The sequence below is a fragment of the Eublepharis macularius genome, chromosome 14, assembly GCF_028583425.1.
Source record: "Eublepharis macularius isolate TG4126 chromosome 14, MPM_Emac_v1.0, whole genome shotgun sequence".
Classification (NCBI taxonomy): Eukaryota; Metazoa; Chordata; class Lepidosauria; order Squamata; family Eublepharidae; genus Eublepharis; species Eublepharis macularius.
This window is the reverse complement of record NC_072803.1, coordinates 52,686,909-52,712,323: the sequence shown is the minus strand read 5'-3', so window position 1 is coordinate 52,712,323 and position 25,415 is coordinate 52,686,909. Positions and strand designations below refer to the sequence as shown.

Sequence of the window (25,415 nt, the reverse complement as noted above, 5' to 3'; positions counted from 1 at the left end):
TATCAAATTTGTAGTTTTCTCTCCCTCTTGATTCAGGCCAGAAGAGCTGCAATGGGTCCCCCAGGGGTCTAATGAGCCCTGCCCACCCCTAGTTCCCCTTCCCCTTTTATCAGCATCACAGTTCAGACTCAGTTGAAATATCACAGCAAGAAAAGAACATTTAGAACAGCATGGTAGGGCAGATACTCAGTACCCTCTGAAAGGATGAGACACAATGAATTTCTTTATATAGTTACTTAAAATCATATATACCCACTTCGGGGTTTTGGGATTTTAAAATTTATTTTTTGGTGTACCGAGCATTTTACTGTAGCCGGTTGTGGGGAGGATGAGTTAAAAATTGAATAAATAAATAAATAAAGTTCCTTTTAAATAAATGTCTGAGTCAGGGCTTTTTTTCTGGGAAAAGAGGTAGTAGAACTCAGTGGGTTGCCCTCAGAGCAAATGGTCACATGGCTGGTGGCCCTGCCCCCTGATCTCCAGACAGAGGGGAGTTTCGATTGCCCTCCGCATCACTCAGCAGCACAGAGGGCAATCTAAACTCCCCTCTGTCTGGAGATCAGGGGGCAGGGCCACCAGCCATGTGACCATTTTCAAGAGGTTCTGGAACTCCGTTCCACCACATTCCAGCTGAATAAAAGCCCTGGTCTAAGACATAGATAAAATCTAAAAATGAATTTAAAAACTCAATTAAAAACGCATTGCTCCCCAGGGAGGATTCCTATTGGTGAATAAGGGAGGTCAGGAGTTGTAGCCCATCAATGGTTAGAGTGAATGAACTGTATTTTTCGGGTACCTAAATGTTATTAATGAAGGCATCTGAAAGAGCATTCTAACCTCCAGGCAGAAGGCAACCGAAGCAGGACTTACAGAGTATGTTTAAATGAGAGAAGGAAGTCTTTCCCACACCATGTTCCTAAACTGCTTAGATGCGAGTAAAAGCTGCCAAAAATGTGAAAAATAGGGATGTTGCCAAATTTATTCACCATGTGTCATTTATACAAAAGTTATATGCAGAATGCTGATCTATGGGTGTACAATGATGAAAAATCATACATTTCACAGGAAAAATTCAGTGGATGGAAAAAGAAAATAAAGACTCTCTGATTCAATTTGCCCAAGGCAGAAGAGAAGTCAAAATGAGGATTTGGGGGGTGAAACTGCAGGGGCGATAATTTCAAAATCCTCCCTAATTGGAATTAGGCTTCACCCGTAGCAACTAAATTGGTTGTCCAAGTGATCAAACACGTTCCCAATAATTGCTGCAACAGGAGGACACAACCACATATGTGCCCTGCAAGGATTATGTGACCCTCTTTCTAGGTTGGAGACAAAGAGAGGCACATCATGTACATAACCCCCATGCCACTGCCCTATAGCAAATACAGCATTGCTGCTGGGGATGGTACACATTTCCATCACCACTGCCAGCCCCTGGATAGATGAGTGGCAGAGACAGTCATGGATAGCCAGTTGGCTGCAGCAGCATAGTGAAGAGGTGGTCTGTAAATTTAAGAAGTACACAAATGCATTAAATACAGGAAATCCACAAGGAAAAAGAGTCGATAAGTGTCCATCAGAGATGCAGAAGTCTTCTCAGAGGGAAGCCTGAAAGGGGCAGTGTGGATTATATGACCTCTAGGCTGTAGGCTCTGGTATATCTTAGGAATGATCTTGAGTCTGATTAAGGAGTGAATGTAGAGAGTTTATTCAGGAACTACATCTTTGACAGAAAGGAGAGAGACAGAATAGATACTAACTATCTCAGTAAACAGGGAGGAAGGACTTCTGGGAAGAGGCAGGAAGCAGAAAGTAGCCTAAGAATAGCAATGTGGAGATATGCAAGAAGGACAGAAGAGAGGAGGAAAGAAGGATTCCACTCTGCCATCTATCTAAGGGCCAAACTACAAGTGATGAATGACACAGGCTGGACACTTGTCAGCTTCCTTCATGTTTTGATGGGAAATGTAGGCAGCTTGGCGGAATGTTGGACAAGTGACAGTTGAAAAGTCCATTGGACAGCAGTCGGAGAGCCAAGCTGCAAGACCAGGACTTGTCAGACCCACTGCCTCTCGCAGGTATTCTCTGTCTTCTCTGTACACAAGACGTACTTCCAACCTACGTTTCCATGGGTTTACTTACAGGATTTGTCCATGTTCTGCTCACATTTCCCTTCTACAATCTACAGAAAAGACTACTTGCCTCCTTCTCATCCTCCTCCTTGTTCTGAAGCACCTCCTTCACCCAGAGGAAATCAAGTGTCTTGAACGGGACAAGGACGAACACTGTGTCATTGTCGCTGTTTGCTAAAGGGTCAGACAATGCTGACTCGGGGAAGAAGAAGCGAAAGGTCGTTTTCTTGCCAACGTCATTCTCGTAACCTTTTAGAGGGGCATCGTTTATTCTGGGGAGAGAACAAACAATGTGGATGGGAAAGAGGGCAGAATATAGCTTATGTTGCATCCATCCGTCTAGGCTCTGTTACTCAAAAAGGCACTGGCTCTCCATGAGTCACACAGCCCTGCATCCTTTTATCAGCAATTCAACCTATAGTTGAAATGGGTGATATATCCGATCCAATTCAATGCAATCATTCAGATCAACAAACAAAAACTGCCTGATTCTAAAGCAGACCAATGATCCATCTAGTCAAGGCCGTATTAACCCATGGCCAGGCCCCTAGGCCTTCAGGTATTTCAGGCCCCCTCCAGCACTTCAATCTTTCACCCCACTACAGCTGACAGCCTGACTCTGGTATGGTAGGTACTAGACCACAGTACATAGCCCTATATCCATTTTGAGGGTTTCCTGAAGAAGTCTAGTCACAATTTTAAAAACATTTTTATTGCACAAGTAGAACTCTTCAGGGCTGAATCCACATTCACCTCACACCCACATTTTTCCCGGTATTTTTGCGTGTCTGCAATCTGCAAATTTCTCCCCTCCGTTCACATTCCATCCTCAAATGTGTTATTCTCGCGTGCTCCTACGGTCACACAGTGACTGGAATATCCGCTTTTGTGGGCGGGAACAAATTTTCCCACCCATTTTTTTTTATTTTTTTGAACTGACTTTTCCGTTATTTCGATCTTGCCTTATAAGGAAACATCAATGTCTTGTCTCTCTGATGCATTGACGGAGACCCAACAGTGTGCCTGCACGTCTTGCGCCCCATTTTCCTGGTGTGAGGTTATAGAACATCATCCCTGACAGTTTTTGAGGAAATGTAAAATGTCATTGGGGACCAATTATAACTTGGGGGAAACATGGGGGCGTGATGGAGGTCCTGCTCTGTGTTTTCTTAACTTCGAATGATTGATTCACCATAATTTTGATATTACAGTAATCCAGAGAAAAATAAAAAACAGTTAAAAAGGAAGTTTCGCGAGTCCATTCTGAGGAGAGATTCACCCCAAAATGATTTTTCAAATGACCAGATTTGATTTAGAAACAACATGATCAATAAATCCAATGCTATGAAGTCAAAAACAGTCTTTTGCAGACTACGGAGCACTTGAAAGTTGAATCAGCCAATAGGAACTCTCGGAACGGCCGGAGAGACAGGAATGGGGGTGGTTTTTAAAAAAACCGCGTAAATTGCGCATTTGCCCGTTCACGTCCACCGTGAAACTCCCGATGAAAACCTGTTACCACATATTTGGGAGAAATGTGAATGAAATGCGTCTGTTGGATCAGGTAATGTGACCGGCACTCGGGATTGCGTGGAGAATGCGGGGAACATGCGTCTTAGACTGAGTAATGTGGATTCGACCCAGGAAAGCACATTTTGGGGGGTATAATTGTTCAATAGTGTAATATTTCGAAGTGCTTACAATTTTTATTGTTTACTAAAAATATAATTTATGGATAATTGTTTTAATATAAGACACAATTGTTTCACTTCAATAAGGAAGCAATTAATTAGCTTATTAATAGAGGTTATATAAGAGAATCAATTAATTATAATTTATGTGGGAGCGTGCCTTAGCAAAATAAATTAACGGGTCCCTTGTACTTGCAGGGACTCTAGGCTTCGGCCTAGTCAGCCTGAATAATACGGCCCTGACCAGGGTTGCCAGCCTCTAGGTAGTAGCTGGAGATCTCCCGGAATTACAACTGATCTCCAGGCTACAGAGGCCAGTTCCCCTGTAGAAAATGGTTGCTCTGAAGGGTGAACTCTATGGCATTATACCCCACTGAGGCTCCTCCCTTCCTCAAACTCTGCCTTCCCCAGGCTCCACCCCCCAAATCTCCAGGAATATCCCAACCTGGACCTGGCAACCCTAGCCCTGACCTAGGCTTAAGCCTAGACAGCCATATGAATAGAACGGTCCTGGCCTAGGCTTTGGCTTAGTCAGCCTTATGAATAATATGGCCCTAGCCTAGGCTTCAGCCTTATGAATAATACAGCCCTGACCTAAGCTTCAGCCTAGACAGACATATGGATAATACAGCCCTGGCCTAGGCTTCGGCCTAGTCAGCCTTATGAAAAATACGGCCCTGCGTCTAGTCCTGTGTTGAATATTCCAAATGGCAGCAGTACACCAAGATCTCAAGATCTTTCCCAGGAAAACTAGAACTTACCTACAAGAAGGAACCCCCTTGTGGGTGGTTCCATATGAGGTGATAGATCCGAGAGCTGTGGATAATGAACAACAATGTTTAACGTACAAAGAAATAACTAAGATTGAAGTATCTAAACTTAGAATAAAGACGCAAGAGGAACTATCACCTAACTATGATTGGTTCCAGTATAGACAGATTAGAGACTTATACAACTCAGACTTTGCAAAAGGGGGCATACGAACAGAGAACTCGGAACTAGAGCAGACCCTTCTTAAAGAAGACAAGAAAAGAATATCCAAGGTATACCAAGTATTGCTGAAATGGTATACTGAGGATGAGATAGTTAAAACACAGATGGTGAAATGGGCTATAAATTTCAATAAAGAAATAACAATGGAGGCATGGGAATACTTGTGGAAAACTACAATGAAGACAACGACATGTATCAATATTAAAGAGAACATTTTCAAAATGATCTATCGTTGGTACATGACACCAAAGAAGATTGCGCTAGGGAACTTGAATACTTCTAATAAATGCTGGAAATGTAAGAAACATGAGGGCTCCCTCTATCATATGTGGTGGTCGTGTGAGGTAGCTAGGCAGTTCTGGGGGGAAATAATAAGAGAAATGAGTGAAATTTTACAGTTTCAAATAAATAAGAACCCAGAACTCCTGCTGCTAAACTTGGGAATGGAGGGAATTCCAGCCCATCATAGGACGTTGATTTTTTATATGACTGCAGCAGCTAGACTTTTGTATGCGCAGAAATGGAAAGTACAAGAAGTACCAACTATTGAAGATTGGATCTACAAATTGCTGTATATGGCTGAAATGGACAAGATGACAAGAAAACTGAGAGATCTGGACTCAGGGCAGTTCAACACAGACTGGGAGAAGCTGAAACAATACCTGGAGAAGAAATGGGAGGTGGGAGGAAAACTGTGGCAGTTTGAGAACTACTGAAATATAATAAAAGTATAAAAGAGAGGGGTGACTTTACCGGGGGAGGAAGAGAAATGTGAATTTATAAGCAGTTAGATTAATTGATTGAGATATATATAGATATGTATAGGTCAACTGATAGAGAATAATTAATGATAAGGTTTAAACATGAGGATTGACTAACTAACAATATTTTCTTTCTTTGGCAAGATTTATATGCACCAAACTGAATGTATAGAAGAGTTAAATTGATTGAGTATCTGAGGAGTTATATAGAATTACCATAAAAAGTTGAAATGAGTAATATATAGAGAACAAATCAAATTGTTTGATTTAAATGTGGGAAATTTTTATGGTTTATGATATATAGGTTTATATAGAATTATTCAAAACTGGAAAATGGGATAAATTGTTTATCTAAAGACGTATAGTTTGGGTGTATAATAAGTAAAGGAGTTAAAGATGTACTGCTTAATACAATGGAGAATGTATATCTGTTTTAGACAGAGGAACTTAATAGAAGTAAGGGAAAGGGGACAGAGGGTGGGAAAGCTGTTGGAAGTCAACAAAAGGGGGGGAAAGGGAGGGGGTTAGAAACGAAAAATTAGGGGAAAATTGACTGTAATGTAAAAATAAAAATGTTCTAACCCAATAAAAATTTTTCAAAAAAAAAAAAAAAAAGATCTTTCCCAGGAAAACTAGGTGAGACCCTTCCAATGCCAAAAATTGCACCTGGGATGTTCCTCGGGCAAATGCAAGCACTCAGACACTACAGTCCCTCCTCAGGAAGTAGGTTGCTGTGAGGAGCAATCTGTTGGTCTCTACCGTATGACCCATTTGTGCAAGCAGAGCTTGTACCTCAAATTTCCCACCTGCAAAGGAATAGCAATAATGTCCCTGAATGTCTGCTGAATGTAGAATGGGATTCAGGTGAAGGCTTGCACCAACAGACATTCAGCCTGACAAAAATGGTGAAGAAACTGAAGCTTCTTTGCTCTGCAAGGTAAAAAATGGGTTGAGGGTTCAGCCAGAAGTCTGCCCATTTTAGCCTTGATTGGGACACAGAGGGCAAACGATGGCATTTGATTAGCTAGTTTTTCTGCCTATTGCCAATCGTAAATTGCAATTTTAAATTGTGGTCTTTTTATGTATTTTTATGTTTGTTGTGCTGTTAAGCCACCTTCAATGCCCTGGGGAAGAAAGGCAGCTAATAAAGGTTTAAACACGCAAACAAACAAATGCCTGGATCAAGTGAGGGGCCTGTGGCTCTGAAACTGTGTTCCTGGGTGTCAACAGAGGGCAAAACGGGGAGGGGGGATGGAAATCAGCAAAACTTTCCCTCCCTTTTCTGCCAACGGAAATATTGTTACATTGGCAGAACTGTTATAATGTCGATGGGACAGTACTGTAGCATCTGAACTAATGATTTTCCGGGTACAAGCTCCAGAAAATGTGAAGTGTTCCAGGACATTTGTAACATCTCACCCATCCCACAACCCCTGTGGTAGGCAAACAAAGCAAACTACCTTATGATGACATGGTGTGAATCGATAAACTTCCCCAAACTTCGCCCAAGCAGGGTGTAACCATTTCCTACCACAATGCATGTTCTGCAGTGGAGACTAGAACCAGAGAAAGGAGAGAAAATGTGAGCAAAAACACATACCTCCATACTGTCGGGGTCTCCACAGTCCATCTGGATTTCGATATCTCCTCAGTGGAACACAGCCAAGTAATCTGAATAACTGTCATTTAGGTTCCCCAGAACCGATTTCATGCCATTGTCTGACAACACCCCCACGCCTCCATCCCTGGCTCCTGCAGGTTGCCAGACCATGCCTGGCAACGCCGATTGTTACCCAATAAAAGTTTGGGAATAAGTTACTCCAGAATTTCAGCAACCCAACTGCAGCCAACATAAGAATTCACACTGGGGATGTCTGGATATCACTGGCAGAATTGTTGGGCCCCTCCAGCCTGGGACATAAAAAGCCTAATTCTCAGGTAATAAACCTGAGAATACCACCTCAGACTTCAAGTGGGAGACATCTGACAGAGCTTATCAGCATTTTTTAAAAGCCCTTTACGAAGAAAATTGACAAGAGCGGTTCCCAGCCTGGCCTAACGAGCTAGCTTTCTAGCTTTAATGGAGGAGGATTTGATTGCCTGAGCCCATGCCTGCATGCCAAAGTGCCCACAAGATCAACAAGACTGAGGATCCCCCCCGCCGTGTAAACCTTGAAGTTTCTTAACATAGGTCAATCACACCATCAGTATAAAATGTAAGCCGAGTTGTCAGGAGAACAGAACCACAGGGGCTAAAACAGGAGAAGGCTGTTAAGGCAAAGATGTCATTAAATTAAGATTTTGAAGCTTGGAGCCAAAAATGAAAACCTCTAACCTTAATGCAGTATGTAATGGAATAGAAAAGGGGTGCCATTCCCACTTTGCCAGCTAATGCCTTTAACAATATAGAGAGAACCAAGAGAAAGGAGTGTTAGCTGCTCCTCCTCCTGAGGAGGAGGGGGACGGGCAGCAGGGTGTGATGGGGACAAGGGTAGTGGCACAGCTCCACAAGTACAGTCTGCCTCCCAACCAAATCCATCACCTTAAGCCATCAGCTCACAGGGTTAACCCATCACTGGCTTTGGCAGGAGACTTTCTGCTCCCCCAGCACCTCTGCCCATCACCACTCAGCTAGGTGGTGGGAGGAAAATGGGAGGGCGACTGGCATCATCCAGTGCAATGACACCACTTCTGGCATGACCCAGAAGTGACACCATCACTTTTGGTGACTTTTTAGCATTCACTCAAAACTCTATGGTTAAACAACAAAGTTTGGGGCAAATGCCAGAACACCCATCCCCCCCAGCATGATGACATCACTTCCAGGTGGCACCAGAAGTTCTGTCATCATGCCAGGGATACTGATTTAAGTCCCCATCTCACCCATCTCCCACCAGTTGCAAGACCTCACATAACAACCCGACCTCCTCACTTCACATAATTTTAGAGCCAACCACACACCAACCTAATCTTCATACCTTGAAATAGACTTGGGGATTTCCTGATGAGGGATCCATTGCAAAGTGTCTAATGCTATGAGGTCTGAAAGGGAAGCAGAAAAGAAAAATCAACACCATGCATCTGAACCTCCAGGTTCAGGGACAGTATACCTCAGAATATTAGATGCTCAGAATTAGCAACAGGAAAAGGGTCTTGCCTGCATATCCTACCTGAATGACTAAAGTCCTGGTCACATGTTGAAGTGAACCCACATACAACTTGCATGTATATGTGTTTATCTATTCAAAGGTCTTCTTTTTCTGGGAAAAGAGGTGGTGGAACTCAGTAGGTTGCCCTCGGAGAAAATGGTCACATGGCTGGTGGCCCCGCCCCCTGATCTCCAGACAGAGGGGAGTTGAGATTGCCCTCCGCACCATGGCCACGGCACAGAGGGCAATCTCAACTCCCCTCTGTCTGGAGATCAGGGGGCGGGGCCACCAGCCATGTGACCATTTTCAAGAGATTCCAGAACTCTGTTCCACCACGCTCCAGCTGAAAAAAAGCCCTGCCTATTTGTAAGAAAGAGTGGGGACTGTTACCTAGCTGAATGTGGAGTTTCTTTTACACATTCAGCAGCAGAATTACTCAACACACAGTAACGTGAACAGAGCCTAAGAAAATGAGCAAAGAACAGGGATGTTAATAGTTTGAGTCTCACCTCTTTTATGAACTCAAGAGGTAGGCTTAGACCCACTACTGCCTATCAGTCTTTATTCCCTTCTGCCAACCTGCAATATGAGGATAATAATGCTGACCTATATTTCAGGACCTAAGAAGCCCAGGCTATCCTGATATCATTAGATCTCAGAAGCTAAACAGGGTCAGCCCTGGTTAGTACTTGGACGGGAGACCACCACAGAATTCCAGGATTGCTATGCAGAGGCAGGCAGTGGAAAATCACTTCTGAACATCTCTTGACTCGAAAACCGTATGGGGTCACCATCAATCGGCTGCAACTTGATGGCAAAACAACAACAAACAAACATTGCAGGATTACATTTTGGTTTACAACCAGATAATTACTTGAAGCAATGTGAACATCTGATAGCACGAAATACACGTTCCATGAGAAATGATTTAAACCAGTCCAAGGCACATCCTTTGCTGCCCACTTCTGTCTCTAAACGCCCCAACAGGATGGCATGGTCTACTGTGTCAAAGGCTGCAGATAGATCCAGGAGGAGCAATAAGGAGGCATGGCCTTTTTCTATGTTCACACGGAGATCATCCGCTAACACTACCAGTGCTCTCTCTGTCCCGTGCCCTGGTCTGAATCCAGTCTGGAATGGGTCCAGAGCACTAGAGAGCCCCCACTTTCCTAGCTTTCAGCAAACGAAGCAAAATTGAATTATTCAAAAAGGCTTTTGTATTGTAGGGGGGAGGTCTCAGATGGTTAGGGACCATCTGAGTTAGGGACTGTAGAGTTAGGGACTCAGAGTTAGGGACTGTAGACACTATGTTGCCTTACGTACTATCTGTTGCGCTCCTATGAGCTACCTATGCTTCATGTCAACCCTAGAATTGCTTATGTTGTTTCAGCATTTCTTCAACTCTATATTGGATTGTCACTAATGCTATGTCTTTGTAAACTTGTGTTTATTTTACCTTATGGCATTGTTTATGGAAATATCCTTAAAATTGAGTGTACTAATCTCACACTGTGTGATCCACCTTGAGTCTCAGTGAAAAAGGCAGACTATAAATGACAAATAAAATAAAGTATGAACATTAAGCGTTACAATTCAGACATGAGTTGTCCATTCCACAAAACTAGGCCTGAGAAATCCTGAAAGGAGTTCACTGCAGCACTCAACCTGTATAGAACCACTGAGCCAAAGACCGCCATGGGATTGAGACTCTTTTTAATGGATTTTGCCGGTTTCTCTTTACCGTAAATAGGCTGCACTGCTGGGCCAATGTGCTGGTAGTGTATTTATAGATTTCCGAGCGACGAATCCAAGAGTGTCACTTTATAGTCGCTCCGATGTGTTACTTGGGATTGATAATAGCTGGTTTCACTGTCTTGTTGGGGTGATGAACAAGAGGAGGATATGCCGTTAGCAGCCCTTTGGGAATAATAATGACCTCCCAACTAGGGTCTTTGTGAGGATAGATGAGATGAATGCATTACAAAGTGTTTTCCTTAATAAAACGGCCAAACATGAAATAACTAATGATAATAATTGTAATAGCCTGCCTCTTCATTGTACCGTTGCTGGAATGTTATTAGAAGAGCCATAGTACTGGAGACGAACAGTCTAGGATGCTCCACGGCTGCAACCACATCTGCGTGTGGTACAGTAGCTGAAATCAAACCCTGGGTAGCTTAGGCTGAGCTTACATCAGGAAATGTAAAATGTAACCCACCTGAGGGCGAAGCTACAAGTGACGAATGACACTTGAACGGCAAGTGTATTTCTCCCTGTTCACTTGCACTCCACTCAATCCACTTGCCATTCAAGTGTCATTCGTCACTTGTAGCTTGGCCCTCAATCTCAGATCATATTATCTGAAGCAGTCTTGAGAGACGGTGTGTAGCAGTTAGTGTATTAAATGTGTTTGGCCATTTTCACACTGCTTACCAGCCACGGAACATCACGCCAAGTTCCTGGAACAACAGCGTCTTCCTGGCGCGATTTCACATGAGAACTGGGGAAATTGCGCCAGGAAGATGCTATCATTTCAAGAGCTTGGCACAATGTTCCATGGCCGGTAGGTAAAGGTAGTCCTCTGTGCAAGCACCGAGACATTACTGACCCATGGGGGATGTCGCAATCTCAATTCCCCTCTGTCTGGAGATCAGGGGGCGGGGCCACCAGCCATGTGACCATTTTCACGAAGTTCTGGAACTCCGTTCCACCGCATTCCAGCTGAAAAAAAGCCCTGATTGCATCAATATTTTTCAGCATTTTATTAAATACACTCTTGCATATCAGTAACAGATGGGGAAAAGATGCCTATGAACTATAGTAACAGTTTTGGCAAACTGCACGGTTCAACTCTGGCATTCATTTTAGAAAGTCTCCCAGTTAAGCCAGAATTAAAGAAAAGCAGAACAGAAGACTCAACAAACTTCTGGGACAACAAAGACACAGAATGGAGAAAATCCACTCATCCTTACCACATATACCAATACGGAATTCTCCCCCTTTGAGTCTACTTTGTTTTCAGGTGCTTTAGGGTGTTGTCGTGGGCCATCATAGAGAGATGTAGGAAGCAAATTACCTGCATCCTTCAGTCCAAATGGAAGATGATGTTGCTGGAGGACTTTGTCTACCTCGCTTGGCGTGGGGGTAGAGCTGTTCCAGAACAAGTCATGGCTTCTCAAGAACAGATACCAGTCAGGCTCAAACCTAATGGGAGAGTATCCAAAGACTGAGGTTACAACCTGTCTCTGGCAAGGGCCAAACACACAAATTCTCCAAGTATTCAGGCTTCCATCGAGCTGTTTCAAAGAGAGCTTAGGTCTCTCCAACCAGCAACTGCATTCATGCTGCTGCTTTGGGCTTCTTGCAGATGGTGTAAACGGGAGGTTTAAACAAAAAATAGATAAACGAGTGAATAAATAAAGTCCATCTGAGAAAAGGGGGACTGGAAGATGGATCTGATTCTGTCAGCGGTCACACTTGCCCCCACGATATTAAGAAGGCTTATAAACATGGAATATCATAAGCCCCTCTCCTCATGTGTTTAAAACACAGACAAGCTGACTGGCTAGGAAGGAGATGGGAAGGTACTGGAATGTTAGAGATGAAGTAAGACTAACTCTCAGCCCCAAGCCCTGGAGGTGTGCAAAACCATAGAACAATGGAGGTCTCCGGAAGTACTTGAATGAATCCATTCCCACACCCCTCCAATCCTACCCTTACCCACTTTTCTATTATAGCCTCACCCATCCAGCCATCGTGGGTCATCAACCACCTTTTTACACATATTGTTCCTCTCAGGAAGGTTCCCAGCTTTACTGTCTCACCCTGGAGACAGTTTCCCAATCCTTTGTCCCACCCTGGGAAGAACCATTAAGGCATTGTTTTAGGGCAGAGACTCCCAGTCCTGCCTCAGGGCGCATTTCACTGTATATATGACTGTCCTGCCATGTGCTCAGTGTGTGCATGCTCTGGACCTTCCACACACCCTCAGATGGCCATGAAGTGCTCGTCCCTCGGACACCCTCTATCTTCTGGACCTGTTAACTATAAGCCCAACTCTACAACTCTCTCCAACTCTCCTCTGTTTTTTTTTCTAGTTAGCTGTGTGTGTGTGCTGTGTTTTGTGTGCAATTGACCTGTGGTATTTTAAATAAAAAACCCTTTTTGACTGAACTTCTGCCTGCCTATTGAAATGGTTCTTTAGAGGAAGGGATCCTCATATACATAGGTGTAAAAGATTCCAGTTACACGCCTCTTGCAAGCTTGTCCTTGTTGCTAATTCCCCCCTACTCACAAGAAGACCAGCTCTTTGGGTAACAATTCCAGAATTTGGTTCAAAGTAAGAACATACAGCAACTTTGCTAAAGCTAAGCAGGTCTGGATTTGGACAGAACTCGATTGCCCAATAGCAGGAAGCCTGGAGGGACCGTTGGAATTTTGAGAAAAGACCACTAAAAATGGCTGCAGCTGGAGGTGGGAGCAACTACAAAAAGGCTGCCATGGGGGAGTGGAATCACAAAAGATTGGAAGGTTCCAAGTCAAGGATCTTCCCATGACAACGCCAGTTGTTTCTGAATGGATGCACCTCGTAGACCCAAAAGTGATGCTTTCTTGGGGTCTGGCACCTTCTGTTGGAAGAAGACAGCCAGAATTGGTCCTTCATTTTAGAAAAGAGATGCTCTGGGAAGAAACGAGTACCAAGTAACACACTGGAAGGCACCATGGCCCTCACAGGCACCACTGGCATCTCGGCTCCAAGGTATTATCAAAAGGGTTAATTGTATAGCAAAGTGCAGCAGAACTAGTTATGGCCAATACTTCAATGGGAGACCACCTGAGAATCCCACTGCTGCCGCCTTCAGTTCCATGATGGACGCAAGGTAGTGTATGCCAAGCAAAGGCTCAGCTGCCCCTTCCAGCCTGTCTGTTTTCAATCACTCCTCGTGCTTTTGTGCCATTGTAATGCTGTCTGTACATTCTTTAACAAAGTCTGTTGCCATCAAGAAGGGATCACTGGTGAGATCTGGGCAACATACAAGAGTCTTTGGATTGAACAAATTAATGAATCAATTAATCCACTGTTTTAGTAAATCAAAATTCCATAACCGCCATATTAAAAAAAATAAAATGTTGTTCCCCAACTGTGTGGAAAATCCAAGGCAGCCACGCAATTTTTTTCAGCTAATCCAGTGGGGCAATAACGCGGCTCATTCCGTCCCTTTCTTCTGATATCATTTACATCTATCCACAGCCCTGCTTAGTTAGCAAGCTCAAAACCTCAGAAACGCAAGGTCATTTTCTAAGTTCATGCAGAGGGGAAGCCACAAGTCTAAGTCTTTGCACGGCATATGGCACTTCCTGAAGTTGTTACCGAAGTCTTTCTCAAAAGATACCAGAAAAAGAAATGCTTAACTACCATAGAGGAACAGATCCACAGTTCTGTGGGTCTCGACCCCTGCCTGCACCCGGGCTAGTTCTTTGTATAACTACAGGCAAGCAACAGTAATAGGAAACCATTCAACACCCATTTAGAGTCACATCTGTACTAGCCCATGAAGGAAGTTTAATACCCTAACCTGTCCACATGCCAATAAACTGGAGCTCCCTGGGAAGGGCAGAGGGAGCTTTCAAACCTGGGTCTTGTGATCCATGCCATACAGCTGCCTCTGCTACAGCTCTTTTGGGAACAGTCACCTCTGGCATTGTGCTATCCCTATGTACATCCATGAGAAATACTGCAACTTACATACTTATACATCTGCACTAAAGCCATAGTCTTTGGCCCTTGATAGCTGTTTTGCATGTGCAATCCACCACTCGATGTTGCAGGTGCAATGTATCAAGCCAGGGTATTCGGGCCTGTAGCACATTACCGTCTGCTCTGATTGGCAGCAGTTTTCTGTGGTCTGACATACAGAAGGCTTATTTCTGAGAGCCAAGCTACAAGTGACGAATTACACTTGCATGGCAAGTGAACAGACTGAGGGCGAAGCTACAAGTGACGAATGACACTTGAATGGCAAGTGTATTTCTCCCTGTTCGCTTGCGCTCCACAAAATCCACTTGCCGTTCAAGGGTCATTTGTCACTTGTAGCTTGGCCCTCACATGTATTCCTCCCTGTTCACTTGCCATTCACTTGTGCTCCACTCGATCAAGTGAACAGACTCATGTGTATTCCTCCCTGTTCACTTGTCATTCACTTGTGCTCCACTTGATCAAGTGGAACGCAAGTGAATGGCAAGTGAACAGGGAGGAATACACATGAGTCTGTTCACTTGCCAGGCAAGTGTTATTCGTCACTTGTAGCTTGGCTGTCAGTCTCTGCTTCCTGGAATCCCTCCTAAGTGCAGAGATCAAGAACTGCACTTTTTTATACAAAGCAGATATATTGAGCCCTATTGAGCCCTGACCTGGATAGCCCAGATGAGCTGGATCTTGTCAAATCTCAGAAGCTAATCAGGGTCAGCCTTGGTTAGTAATTGGATGGGAGACCACCAAGGAAGACCAGGGTTGCAGAGGAAGGCAATGGCAAAACACCTCTGATAGTCTGTTGCCATGAAAATCCTCACCAGGAGTCGCCCATAAGTCAGCTTGAGGGCACTAAACACACACATCCGTCTATTGAATGGGCTGTCCCTGTAACACAGTTACTGAGTGACAGACATCTTTGTAAAACTAGTCTGTTCAGCCGTTCCCCAGTATGTGTGTGTAGGGGGCGGGGGGGGGCAGTTCAGGTCAGAGCTGGCTGAAGATGCCACAGGCTCGTGGGGCCTCTCCGCCCAGCTACACTTTCCATCTTTCTGCACATACTCTGATGCAGGGGCACTGAATGGAGCAAAGCATGATTCTCTTACACTCCTGTTGTCCCTAACAGTGCCATTCAGTCCAAATGAAGTGAAGAACCAAGGACACTCTGCACCAAGTGCTCCTCCCACCAAGAAAGGAAAAATTGTCCCAGGGCTCCTGTGCGCCTCTCCCGCTCTGCTTCTTCTTCTCATCCCTGAGACTAGATGGGTCTGGTATCTCCTGTCAGCCTGAGCCCTTCACAGTCATGCCAATCCCTGATCCATGGCCTGCATCGTAAAGAGCCCAGTAGCACCTTTAAGACTAACCAATTTTATTGTAGCATAAATTTTCAAGAACCACAGCTCTCTTCGTCAGATGCAGCTGTGCAGAACTGTGCAGTGTGTGCAGAAAGATGGAAAGTGTAGTTGGGCAGTGAGGCCCCAGGAGCCTGTGGAATCTTCAGCCAGCTCTGACCTGAACTTTTTCGTCAGATGCAACTGACGCAGTTGCAGTTTCGTCAGATGCAACTGATGTCAGATGCAACTGAAGAAGAGAGCTGTGGTTCTCGAAAGCTTATGCTACAATAAAGTTGGTTAGTCTTAAAGGTGCTACTGGACACTATACTATTTTGCAACTACAGACTAGCATGGCTAACTCCTCTGGATCTACGAACACATAAAACTGCCTTGTAGCGAACCACTGGTCCAACAAGGTCCATATGGTCTACTCAGACCGGCAGTGGCTCTCTGGGGTCTTAGGCAGAGGTTTGTCACATCACCTCCGGCAACCTGACCCTTTGGGGGGATACTGGGGATTAATCCTGAGACCTTCTGAATCACAAGCAGATTCTCCAACGCTAGCCACGGCCCTCCCCCACGCATATGCAGTGCAATTCAGCTCCTTCCTATCCTCCCACCCATACACCCTATACATCCACCCTGGTCTTGCCTTCCAGCCACAAACTGTGGGATGAGATTGCCCTGAACCCTCCCTAAGGGCAGACCTCATGCAAAACCCTTCTAAGCAAAGTTGCTGACAAACCCCATCAGCGGCTGTTTCCAGGCATAGCGTTTTTTGCAAATGTTGAAATCCTTCCTGCAAAAAGGAATGAAAATGAGGTTAATGAGCTGGCACTTTCCTGATGGCCACCGCAGACGCGCTCTGTCCAGCCTTGCCAGATCGCCTCTTATGGCAGGCAATCTCCCGGCCCTGACTCTTCAGCAGGAGAAAAATGAAGGGCTGGAAGCAATGCTGCACTTCATGATGTCACTTCCAGATGCCCTTGGAAGTGGCACCATGAAGCTCTAGGAATTCCCCAAATTGCTATGGTTTTAACTATAGTGACCCTAACCCTGTCCCACAAATGCACAGTGATCATCGAAGAGATTGCTTTAAAGGGGGATAAGACAGATCCATGGAGAAGACGTCCATCAGTGGCTACCAGCCACAGTGACCTAAAGGAACCTTCTCATTCAGAGGCAATAAATCCCTGGATACCCATGGTAAGAGGCAGGGCTTTTTTTCTGGGAAAAGAGGTGGTGGAACTCAGTGGGTTGCCCTCAGAGAAAATGGTCACATGGCTGGTGGCCCCGCCCCCTGATCTCCAGACAGAGGGGAGTTTAGATTGCCCTCTGCACCGTGGAGTGGAAGGCAATCTCAACTCCCCTCTGTCTGGAGATCAGGGGGCGGGGCCACCAGCCATGTGACCATTTTCAAGAGGTTCCGGAACTCCATTCCACCATGTTCCAGCTGAAAAAAAAAGCCTTGGTAAGAGGCAACATCAAGGGGACTTCCTCTCTACCCTGCTTGTTGGCCCTCTAAGTTAACTGATTGGTCACTGAGAGCTAAGCTACAAGTGACGCCTGACACAGGTTGGACACTTGTCAGCTTCCCTCAAGTTTTGATGGGAAATGTAGGCATCCTGGTCTTGCAGCTGTAATGGAGAGCCAAGATGCAAGACCAGGACGCCTACATTTCCCATCAAAACTTGAGGGAAGCTGACAAGTGTCCAACCTGTGTCAGGCGTCACTTGTAGCTTGGCTCTCAGTGAAACAGGACGCTGGCCTAAAGGAAACACTGGTCTGATCCAGCAGGGCTGTTCTTGAGGCCTTAGGGTCTCAAGGGGTTTTGGTGATCCCAAAATGATTCCTTATCAAACATATTGTTACCACGTGTGGTGAAGAAGATACCTGTAGCTGTACAAACATGGCACACTTTCCAACTCAGTCCAAATTTATACTAGAGTATCCTGGGGACAAGAAAGCCTCACGGGATAGGCAGGGAAGAGCTTGCCACCAAGAAGAAGGTGGGGAAGAGAAAAGGCCAAGAAAAGAGAGAGGAGATGGCAACCATGTCCCCCGGATGGTTAGAGTCAGGGCTTTTTTTCAGAGGGAACGTGGGGGAATGGAGTTCCGGAACCTCTTGAAAATGGTCACATGGCTTGTGGCCCCACCCCCTGATCTCCAGACAGAGGGGAGTTGAGATTGCCCTCCGCACTGCTCAGCAATCTAAACTTCCCTCTGTCTGGAGATCAGGGTCGGGGCCACCAGCCATGTGACCATTTTCTCTGAGGGCAACCCACTGAGTTCTACCACCTCTTTTCCCAGAAAAAAAACCCTGGTTAGAGTGTTGGCCTGGCATTGGGGAGACCCAGGTTCAAATTCCGGCTCAGGCTAACTTAAATCACAGGGTTGTTTTGAGGATAAAACAAAGGAGGGAAGAACTATGTAGCCAACCTGGAGTTCCCTGAAAATAGGCTGGAATAAGCAAAGGACAGTCATCAAAAGGCCATATGGAAACGGAGAGATCTCACTCTTCCCAAGTGCAGGTGGAAGGGAATCCAAACCCAGGCTGAATGTTTTTGATTATCCCTGGCACGCGCACGCATCCTTTCACCACAAAAGAGAAAAAGAACAATACTCACTCATAGTAAATCCCATCTGGGGGAGTCTTGAGCAATTCTTGGAAAATTCGCACTATTGTCACTGCAGAAAAACAGAAGAGCTGGGGAAGCTTTTAAAAATTATTTTAAAGATTTTTACCAGGCCTGGCAGCTTTAAAAAATCATTTAAATCAATACAGTAAAGTTGCCATGGTGGCGGGGAGGGGAGAGATTTGTCAAAATACCTACCTCTGTCTTTCTTATTCCATGCTTAAAGGGACAACACAAAAGGGATATAGGTTTACAGTGCTGCATGGCATGGATTGCAGGGGGAGAGACTCATACATAATCCTGGGCTCATTTAGCCCCAACATCCTTCTCCTTGCATTGTTCTCCAATCTCTAAGGATTCCCCAAACCAGAACGGGCAAACCTATGCTGATTCCTCACACGTTGGATAATGCACTTTCAATGCACTTTAGCAATCGTTTGGAAGTGGATTTTTTGTTTCACACACGAAAAATTCAGTTCCAAATGATCTCTAAAGAGGATTGGAAGTGCATTATCCAACGTGTGTAGAATCAGCCCTAGTTAGTTCACATGCCTTCTTTTTTCCCACAGGGGCTCTGTGCTTTTACAACTGTGCAGTAGAGATGAAAAGCTTTTGTTATCTCTCTAACTGCACATCATGGCTGTAGCTATTAGGAATGGAGTTCTAGGGGTAGCTAGCTGGTGGCTGTCTGCCAGTGGGAAACTGGGGGGGGGGAGGACATGGGGGCACTGTTGCATCAGCAGCATGATGCATCAACATCATCACCACCACTGTTAAATGTATAGCCCACCCTCCCCGCAAGCGGGCTTAGGACAGGTTACAGCAATAGATAAGAATTATGATAAAAAAAATAAAATCACAGACTCAATTATCACAGAGTTTCCAGTAACCTAGGTGGGCCCCCTTCCCTTTTCCCTGCACATTATATGCATAAGAAAGGGTGGAGGTGTGAGTTAATAACTTTGACTATAACTCACCATGTGTGGGGAGAGGCAGATGATCATATGCCCCCCCCCTTGCTGGTAGGAGACTGGCAGGGAGACTGATTAGATGGATCCAGTGCTGGCCTCAACCAATAAGCCTGGCAAAAAATCGCTGTCTGCATAAAACCATAGAATTCCCATAAACCATAGCATAAACTATGGCAGAAGACCACAGTGCTCATGGACATCACTTCCAGGTCTGCCCCCAAATGGCATCATGCTGTTAATGCAACTGCAACCCCCCGCTCCAGATACACAGAATAGCTGTGGAGGTCAGAGGGTACTGCCAGGAGGTGTCTCACTATAGCCCTGTCTGGATATGTGGGTCCCATAAGAATATCCCCTCAACTTGCAGAGATTTTTCATTGTAGAGGGGAGCGTACAAGATATATTCTTTACAAGTGCCCATAAAGAAGCAGAATTCTGATCAGGACGTCCCTGGTACAACCAATGACAACTAGCCACATTATCAAACTGTATAAAGATGTCACATTGGATTTCAAACACATTATTTTGCTGTACTTTAGGTTCTGGATGTTCCACAATGATTCTCTTCCCCCTCCAAGCACGGACCTTTGACCCCCTCACTGCAAAATATCTGGCTACGGATTTCATCACCACGCTGAGTGGAAAACTTTGTTTGCTGAACTCCTGCCCGTCACGTAGATACTGAAGGCACCAGAGTCTTGCGAGAGAGACAAAGAGGGCTGGTTATCTCTAAAGGTCAAGCCAGACAAGACGCAGGAAAGTCTGCGACAGAATTGCCAGTCCATTTTTCCTTTGTAAATAGCATCCTGGCAGGCCCTAATTTGGAACAGCACTGGAGAGGTGGTGCGATGATTTACCCTCCCTATATCATCTCTCTGACTACAAACTGCTCTGAGAGTTGGAACTGTACTACTGAGGGGAGCAAAGAGAAAACGCAACGACTGCAAACCTGGTAGGGGGGCAGTGATGGAGCACCCACCCTGCAGGCAGAAGGCCCCAAGTTCGATTCCTAGCAAAATGATCTCAGATAAAACATGCTAGAAAAATCTCCCCTCTATGCTTTAGGAAGCCACCAAATCAGAGCAGATGGACCAATGGTCTGACTGATAAGGCAGGCTCAGATTTGGGGGGGAGGGGGGGACGGACCACATCTCCGTGATGGTAGATGTGATTTACATGCAGAAGGCCTTAGGCTTGACCCCTATGATCAGGTCAGGTCAAATGATCAGGTAGGTAAAAGGTAAAGGTAGTCCCCTGTGCAAGCACCGAGTCATTACTGACCCACGGAGGGACATGGCATCATGACATTTTCTTGGCAGACTTTTTACGGGGTGGTTTGTTGATTCCACACACATTGGACAATGCACTTCCAATTCTCTTTAGAGGTCATTTGGAACTGAATTTTTCATGTGTGAAACAAAAAATCCACTTCAAAATGATTGCTAAAGTGCATTGAAAGTGCATTATCCAATGTGTGCGGAATCAGTTTGTGTCTCCCACAGCTTCTGTTTGCAAGGGAAACATGCAATGGAAATCGCATCCTTGATCTTCCAGCATCTTTTCTGGCATGAGAGTAACACAGGTGCTGCCAAGGGCAACAAACACTGTGCCCCCCCCCCTAAAAGCTGCATTTTTCTCTTTATCAAGAAAATCTCTAAGCTCTAGAGTTGGGGAGGGGGCAGGTGTGGAGGGGGGCTTCTGATGCATTATGAAATAGTAGCACACAAACTTGGACTCGAGGCATACGTCCTTTAATTAATGCTGCAAACTGGGTGAGAAAGTCAGGATTCCTTTGAGTCTGACTAATGCCACGTCTGTGCATAGTCTGAGATGTTTTTATTAAAGGGAACTAAGCGAATTACACAGAGTTAAATTTTCTGCAAACACCCGCTATGATACGGATGCGCCTGTTTGTTAAAGGAAAACCACTGGTGCTAACTCGGACCATTTCATAAATCCACAGCAGCACATGAAAATCTTTGTTCCAGGTCATGAGAGCCCCCTGCTGGCTAAAAACACATGGAACATCACTGCCCACAGATACAATAATCATTTTGAATTGCTCATCCCTGCTTTTTCTACCTCGAAACTTTCATTTCGATTTTGCCTCTTTCTGGTACGAATAGAACCTGTGAATCTTTATTTTCACATCATCTTCTGTTTCCTGGAACCATTTTTCCCCATAAACGTTATTCGTGCATCAATAAATAAGCGTGTGTGAGTGTGTCTAAACTGCTGCCAAGCCGCAGCAGGGTCTTCAAGGCAAAAGACATTCAGAGGTGGTTTGCCACTGTATATACACAAACAGAAATGCAGACACGTATCAGTGGTGCACACTGTAGAAATTGCACATCAGATTCATGCAATGTGCATTCCCAATGCAAACATAGAACTGAAACCACAGACAAAACTAGAAAGGAATACAGAAAGAAATGAGATGTGGAGTGTTCACTCATCCCTAATATACAGCAACAGTGAGCTTATATGCTGCTCTTCTAGGTAGATTAGTCCCCCACGCAGAGCGGTGAACAAGGTCAGTGCCACTGTTATCCTCACAATACAGCTGGGGATCCGGGGCAGAGACAAGTGGTTTACCCAAGGCCACCTGCTGAGCTCTTGACAGTAGTGGGATTAGAACCGGCAGAATGCTGACTCACAGCCCAACCACTTAAGCACTAAGCTGTTGTAGCTACAGCTTCTCTATGGCAGCTTACTGAATGATTTTGGGCTAGTCATTCTTTTGGGCCAGCCTAACCTACCTCTTAGGGTTGTTGTGAGGATAAAATGAAGGAGTGGGGCACGATGGTGTAAGTCCACATTGAGGAGAAGAGTGGGGTATAAATAATTCTGAATAAATAAATAAAACTAAATAAATGCTTGGCACAATTGTGGAGATTTTCATGGGCAGCTCTAACACAGTTTAGCTGCCTTGGCATACAGTATCTTTACGACATTTGTTGCTTTACTTACAAATATATGAAAGGGGTATAAATGGGGGCAACAAGCACTCTGACAAAGACTCATATTTGCTACCTATTCGGATCCCCAGAGAGACGTCCTGCTGTTCACCCCTACGGTGCTTTCGGACTGCAGTCAACTCACAGCTCTCTCCTCGTCTCTTTTTCCTCCAAAAACTTCAAATTGTCATTTCTCACAAACAGACACACACACCTGCCCCTTATCTCAGCTGGACAGGGTGTCACCTTCTCTCAACTGCTGATGGGTGTCTCATTAAAAGTTGTACATGAGTGTCGTGTTATATTTCCTTATCTGTGTATCATTTTGCCAACATTTCCATTCCTCTTCCCGTTCATTTGCAATCTGTCATTTTGTTTGCGTTATTTCTGCATTTAAAAAAAAATTCCTAGGCATTTTGTGCATTAGCTGTATTCATTTGGGATATGTGAATACCGAAAAATAAAAAGCCCTGACCTGGATAGCCCAGGCAAACCTGACCTTGTTAAATCTCAGATGGTAAGCAGGGTCAGCCTTGGTTAGTAACTTGATAGGAGACCTCCAAAGACGATCAGGGTCGCGATGCAGAGGCAGGCAAACCACCTCTCTTACAGTGCAATCCAAAGAAGAGTTACTCCAGTCTAAGCCCACTAAAATCAATAGTCTTAGACTGGAGTAACTTTTCTCAGGATTGCACTGTGAGTCTCCTGCCAAGACAGCTGTGACTTGGCAGCACTTTCCTCCACCACCATCAACCATAAAAAAATTGCTATAATACATGTAAAAAAATAATTAAAGATGCATATTTTCATACAAAGCACATGAAAACAAAATCTAGGATGAGGAGGCCCATCTTCCCTGTATTCTATGCAGGGCTTTTTTCTGGGAAAAGAGGTGGTGGAACTCAGTCGGTTGCCCTGGGAGAAAATGGTCACATGGCTGATGGCCCCGCCCCCTGATCTCCAGACAGAGGGGAGTTTAGATTGCCCTCCGCACCACTGAGCGGCACAGAGGGCAATCTAAACTCCCCTCTGCCTGGAGATCAGGGGGCGTGGCCACCAGCCATGTGACCATTTTCAAGAGGTTCTGGAACTCTGTTCCACCACGTTCCTGTTGAAAAAAAGCCCTGATTCTATGTGATTTGGTACAGTGCAGGACGAAAAAGAGGCATTTGTTAATTACAACTGGTAAAAAATTCAGAAGCATCTCTAACTTTTTGACGTTCATTGTGATTCCCAGCTATCAGGAGACGATTTCCCTGACCCTGGCAACCATCCATGAAACATCAGCCAGCTGCCCTAAACTATGTACCAGTAATCTGCCTAGCAAAGGAATGATTGGCCAGCAGCAGTGACCCCATGCATTAAGCTGGTCTTGTCTCAGGTGAGTCACTCTCCAGGATTCCTCCGTTGCAGAAGAGAATAAAAAGGATCCAGAATTAGAACCCTTGACTTACCCTTCACTGCAAATAAGAATAGTTTACAACTTCCTTTTTAATTCTGCTTTGTCCTAATTTCCGAAGTGGAAGCTTTGGCATTCATCTCTGTTTGGAAGGTCCATCTATCGGAAACCCTGTTGTTTTTTCTCTCATAGTAAATTAGAGCCTCGGTATTGGAGAAAAGTGGGTTTTTGGCTCAGGAAAAATGGAACGTCCAAACGGACAGGACTGACAACGCTGACGACGCTTATGAAGTCATGATGAGTGAAATGCACTCTGCACATTCTCATTGGCATTGGGGTGGATCCTGTCCCTGTCCTACTACTCAACTGAGCAAAGTTTGAAGCTGAGTCCACTCCACTCCAGTGCATTCTTTCTTATTCCAGAACTCAGTGAGCTCTGCCACGTGAAATCTGTCAGCCCTGTGGAAAGCACTGCCGTCAGAGCCTTGCTGAAATGAAGGTCCTTTCAGAAGGCTAAACTATTGTTATTGTTGTTTGTAAATTATTGGTATTGTCGTGTTGATTTTTACAGGGAACAAGTTTCTCAGGTTCAGTTCCCCAGCATCGCCAGGTATGAAGATCTTGGGGGTTGACTCTTCACACAGCTTGGGTCCAGGGTCTCCAGTCTGAGACCTGCATAACAATCACACAGGACTTGCAGGTTGCGGTGCCTGATTCAGACTGTGTTACACATGGTGAAGAAACTTTGATCCCCCCCCCACACACACATCATTCTCCTGACCTGAAACTATTCTGGGGGGCATTAACTGGCCTGCTCAGAAACTCACATTGAGTTTTCCCACTGGACTGAAAAGTGTAACTTTGGGGACCATTGCAAGCAGGGCAAATGAGCAGGGGAGAAGGCAGAAGGCCCTTCTCTATGTGTGCCAAAGTTGCAATCCAGAGCAGGCATTGCAGGCACAGGGACTGAGAATCTGCAAGTCACAAGTGACTCAGGACACAGAGTGGGGACCCTGGACCCAATGTGTGTACTCCGTAATGTGTGAAGAGAGAGATGGGCCTCAGGGCTTGAGGAATCATGGGTCACCAGCACAGTACAGGCTTTGCATGCTGAAGCGGCCAAGTTCCATCCTTGGCATCCTAATATATAAAAGGCTAAGCATGTTCAAGACAGCTCACTTCCTACCCTGGTGCACCTCATGAGGGCGCTGCTGTGAAGGGAAGCACAGATGAGGCAGCCAGACCTCCAGAGAGCGCACCACGGCAGGAAGCTCAGGCCGGGATCAGGCGGGGAGCAGGCAGCAATGCCCATCCCCTGCCTTCACCCAGCTGGGATCAGGAGTGGAGCAGGTGGCAATGCCTGCCCTCTGCCTTCACCCACCTGGGATCAGGAGCAAAGCAGGTGGCAACACCTGCTCCTCGTCTTCACCCAGCTGGGATAAGGAGCAGAGAGGGGGTAATACTCACCCCCCACATTCACCCAGCTGAGATCAGGCATAGAGCATGTGGCGATGCCCGCCCTCTGCCTTCACCCAGCTGGGATCAGGAGTGGAGTAGATGGCAATGCCCGCCTCCCCACCATCACCCAGCTAGGATCAGGAGCGGAACAGATAGAAATGCCCATCCCCTCTTCACCCAGCTCG

General features: G+C 45.3%; 1 protein-coding gene across 1 annotated transcript in view; it reads right to left on the bottom strand.

Annotated features, from left to right (window-relative positions):
- The window catches only part of LOC129341908 (CMP-N-acetylneuraminate-beta-galactosamide-alpha-2,3-sialyltransferase 4-like), a 139,802-nt gene that overhangs the window by 9,610 nt on the left and 104,777 nt on the right, over nt 1-25,415 (bottom strand). The window contains exons 3-8 of the mRNA XM_054997264.1: nt 18,437-18,497; nt 16,555-16,608; nt 11,803-11,930; nt 8,556-8,619; nt 7,038-7,133; nt 2,203-2,404 (exon numbers count right to left, since the gene is read on the bottom strand). Coding sequence (XP_054853239.1) covers nt 2,203-2,404; nt 7,038-7,133; nt 8,556-8,619; nt 11,803-11,930; nt 16,555-16,608; nt 18,437-18,497 — 605 coding nt within the window. The remainder of the gene's footprint in view (nt 1-2,202; nt 2,405-7,037; nt 7,134-8,555; nt 8,620-11,802; nt 11,931-16,554; nt 16,609-18,436; nt 18,498-25,415) is intronic.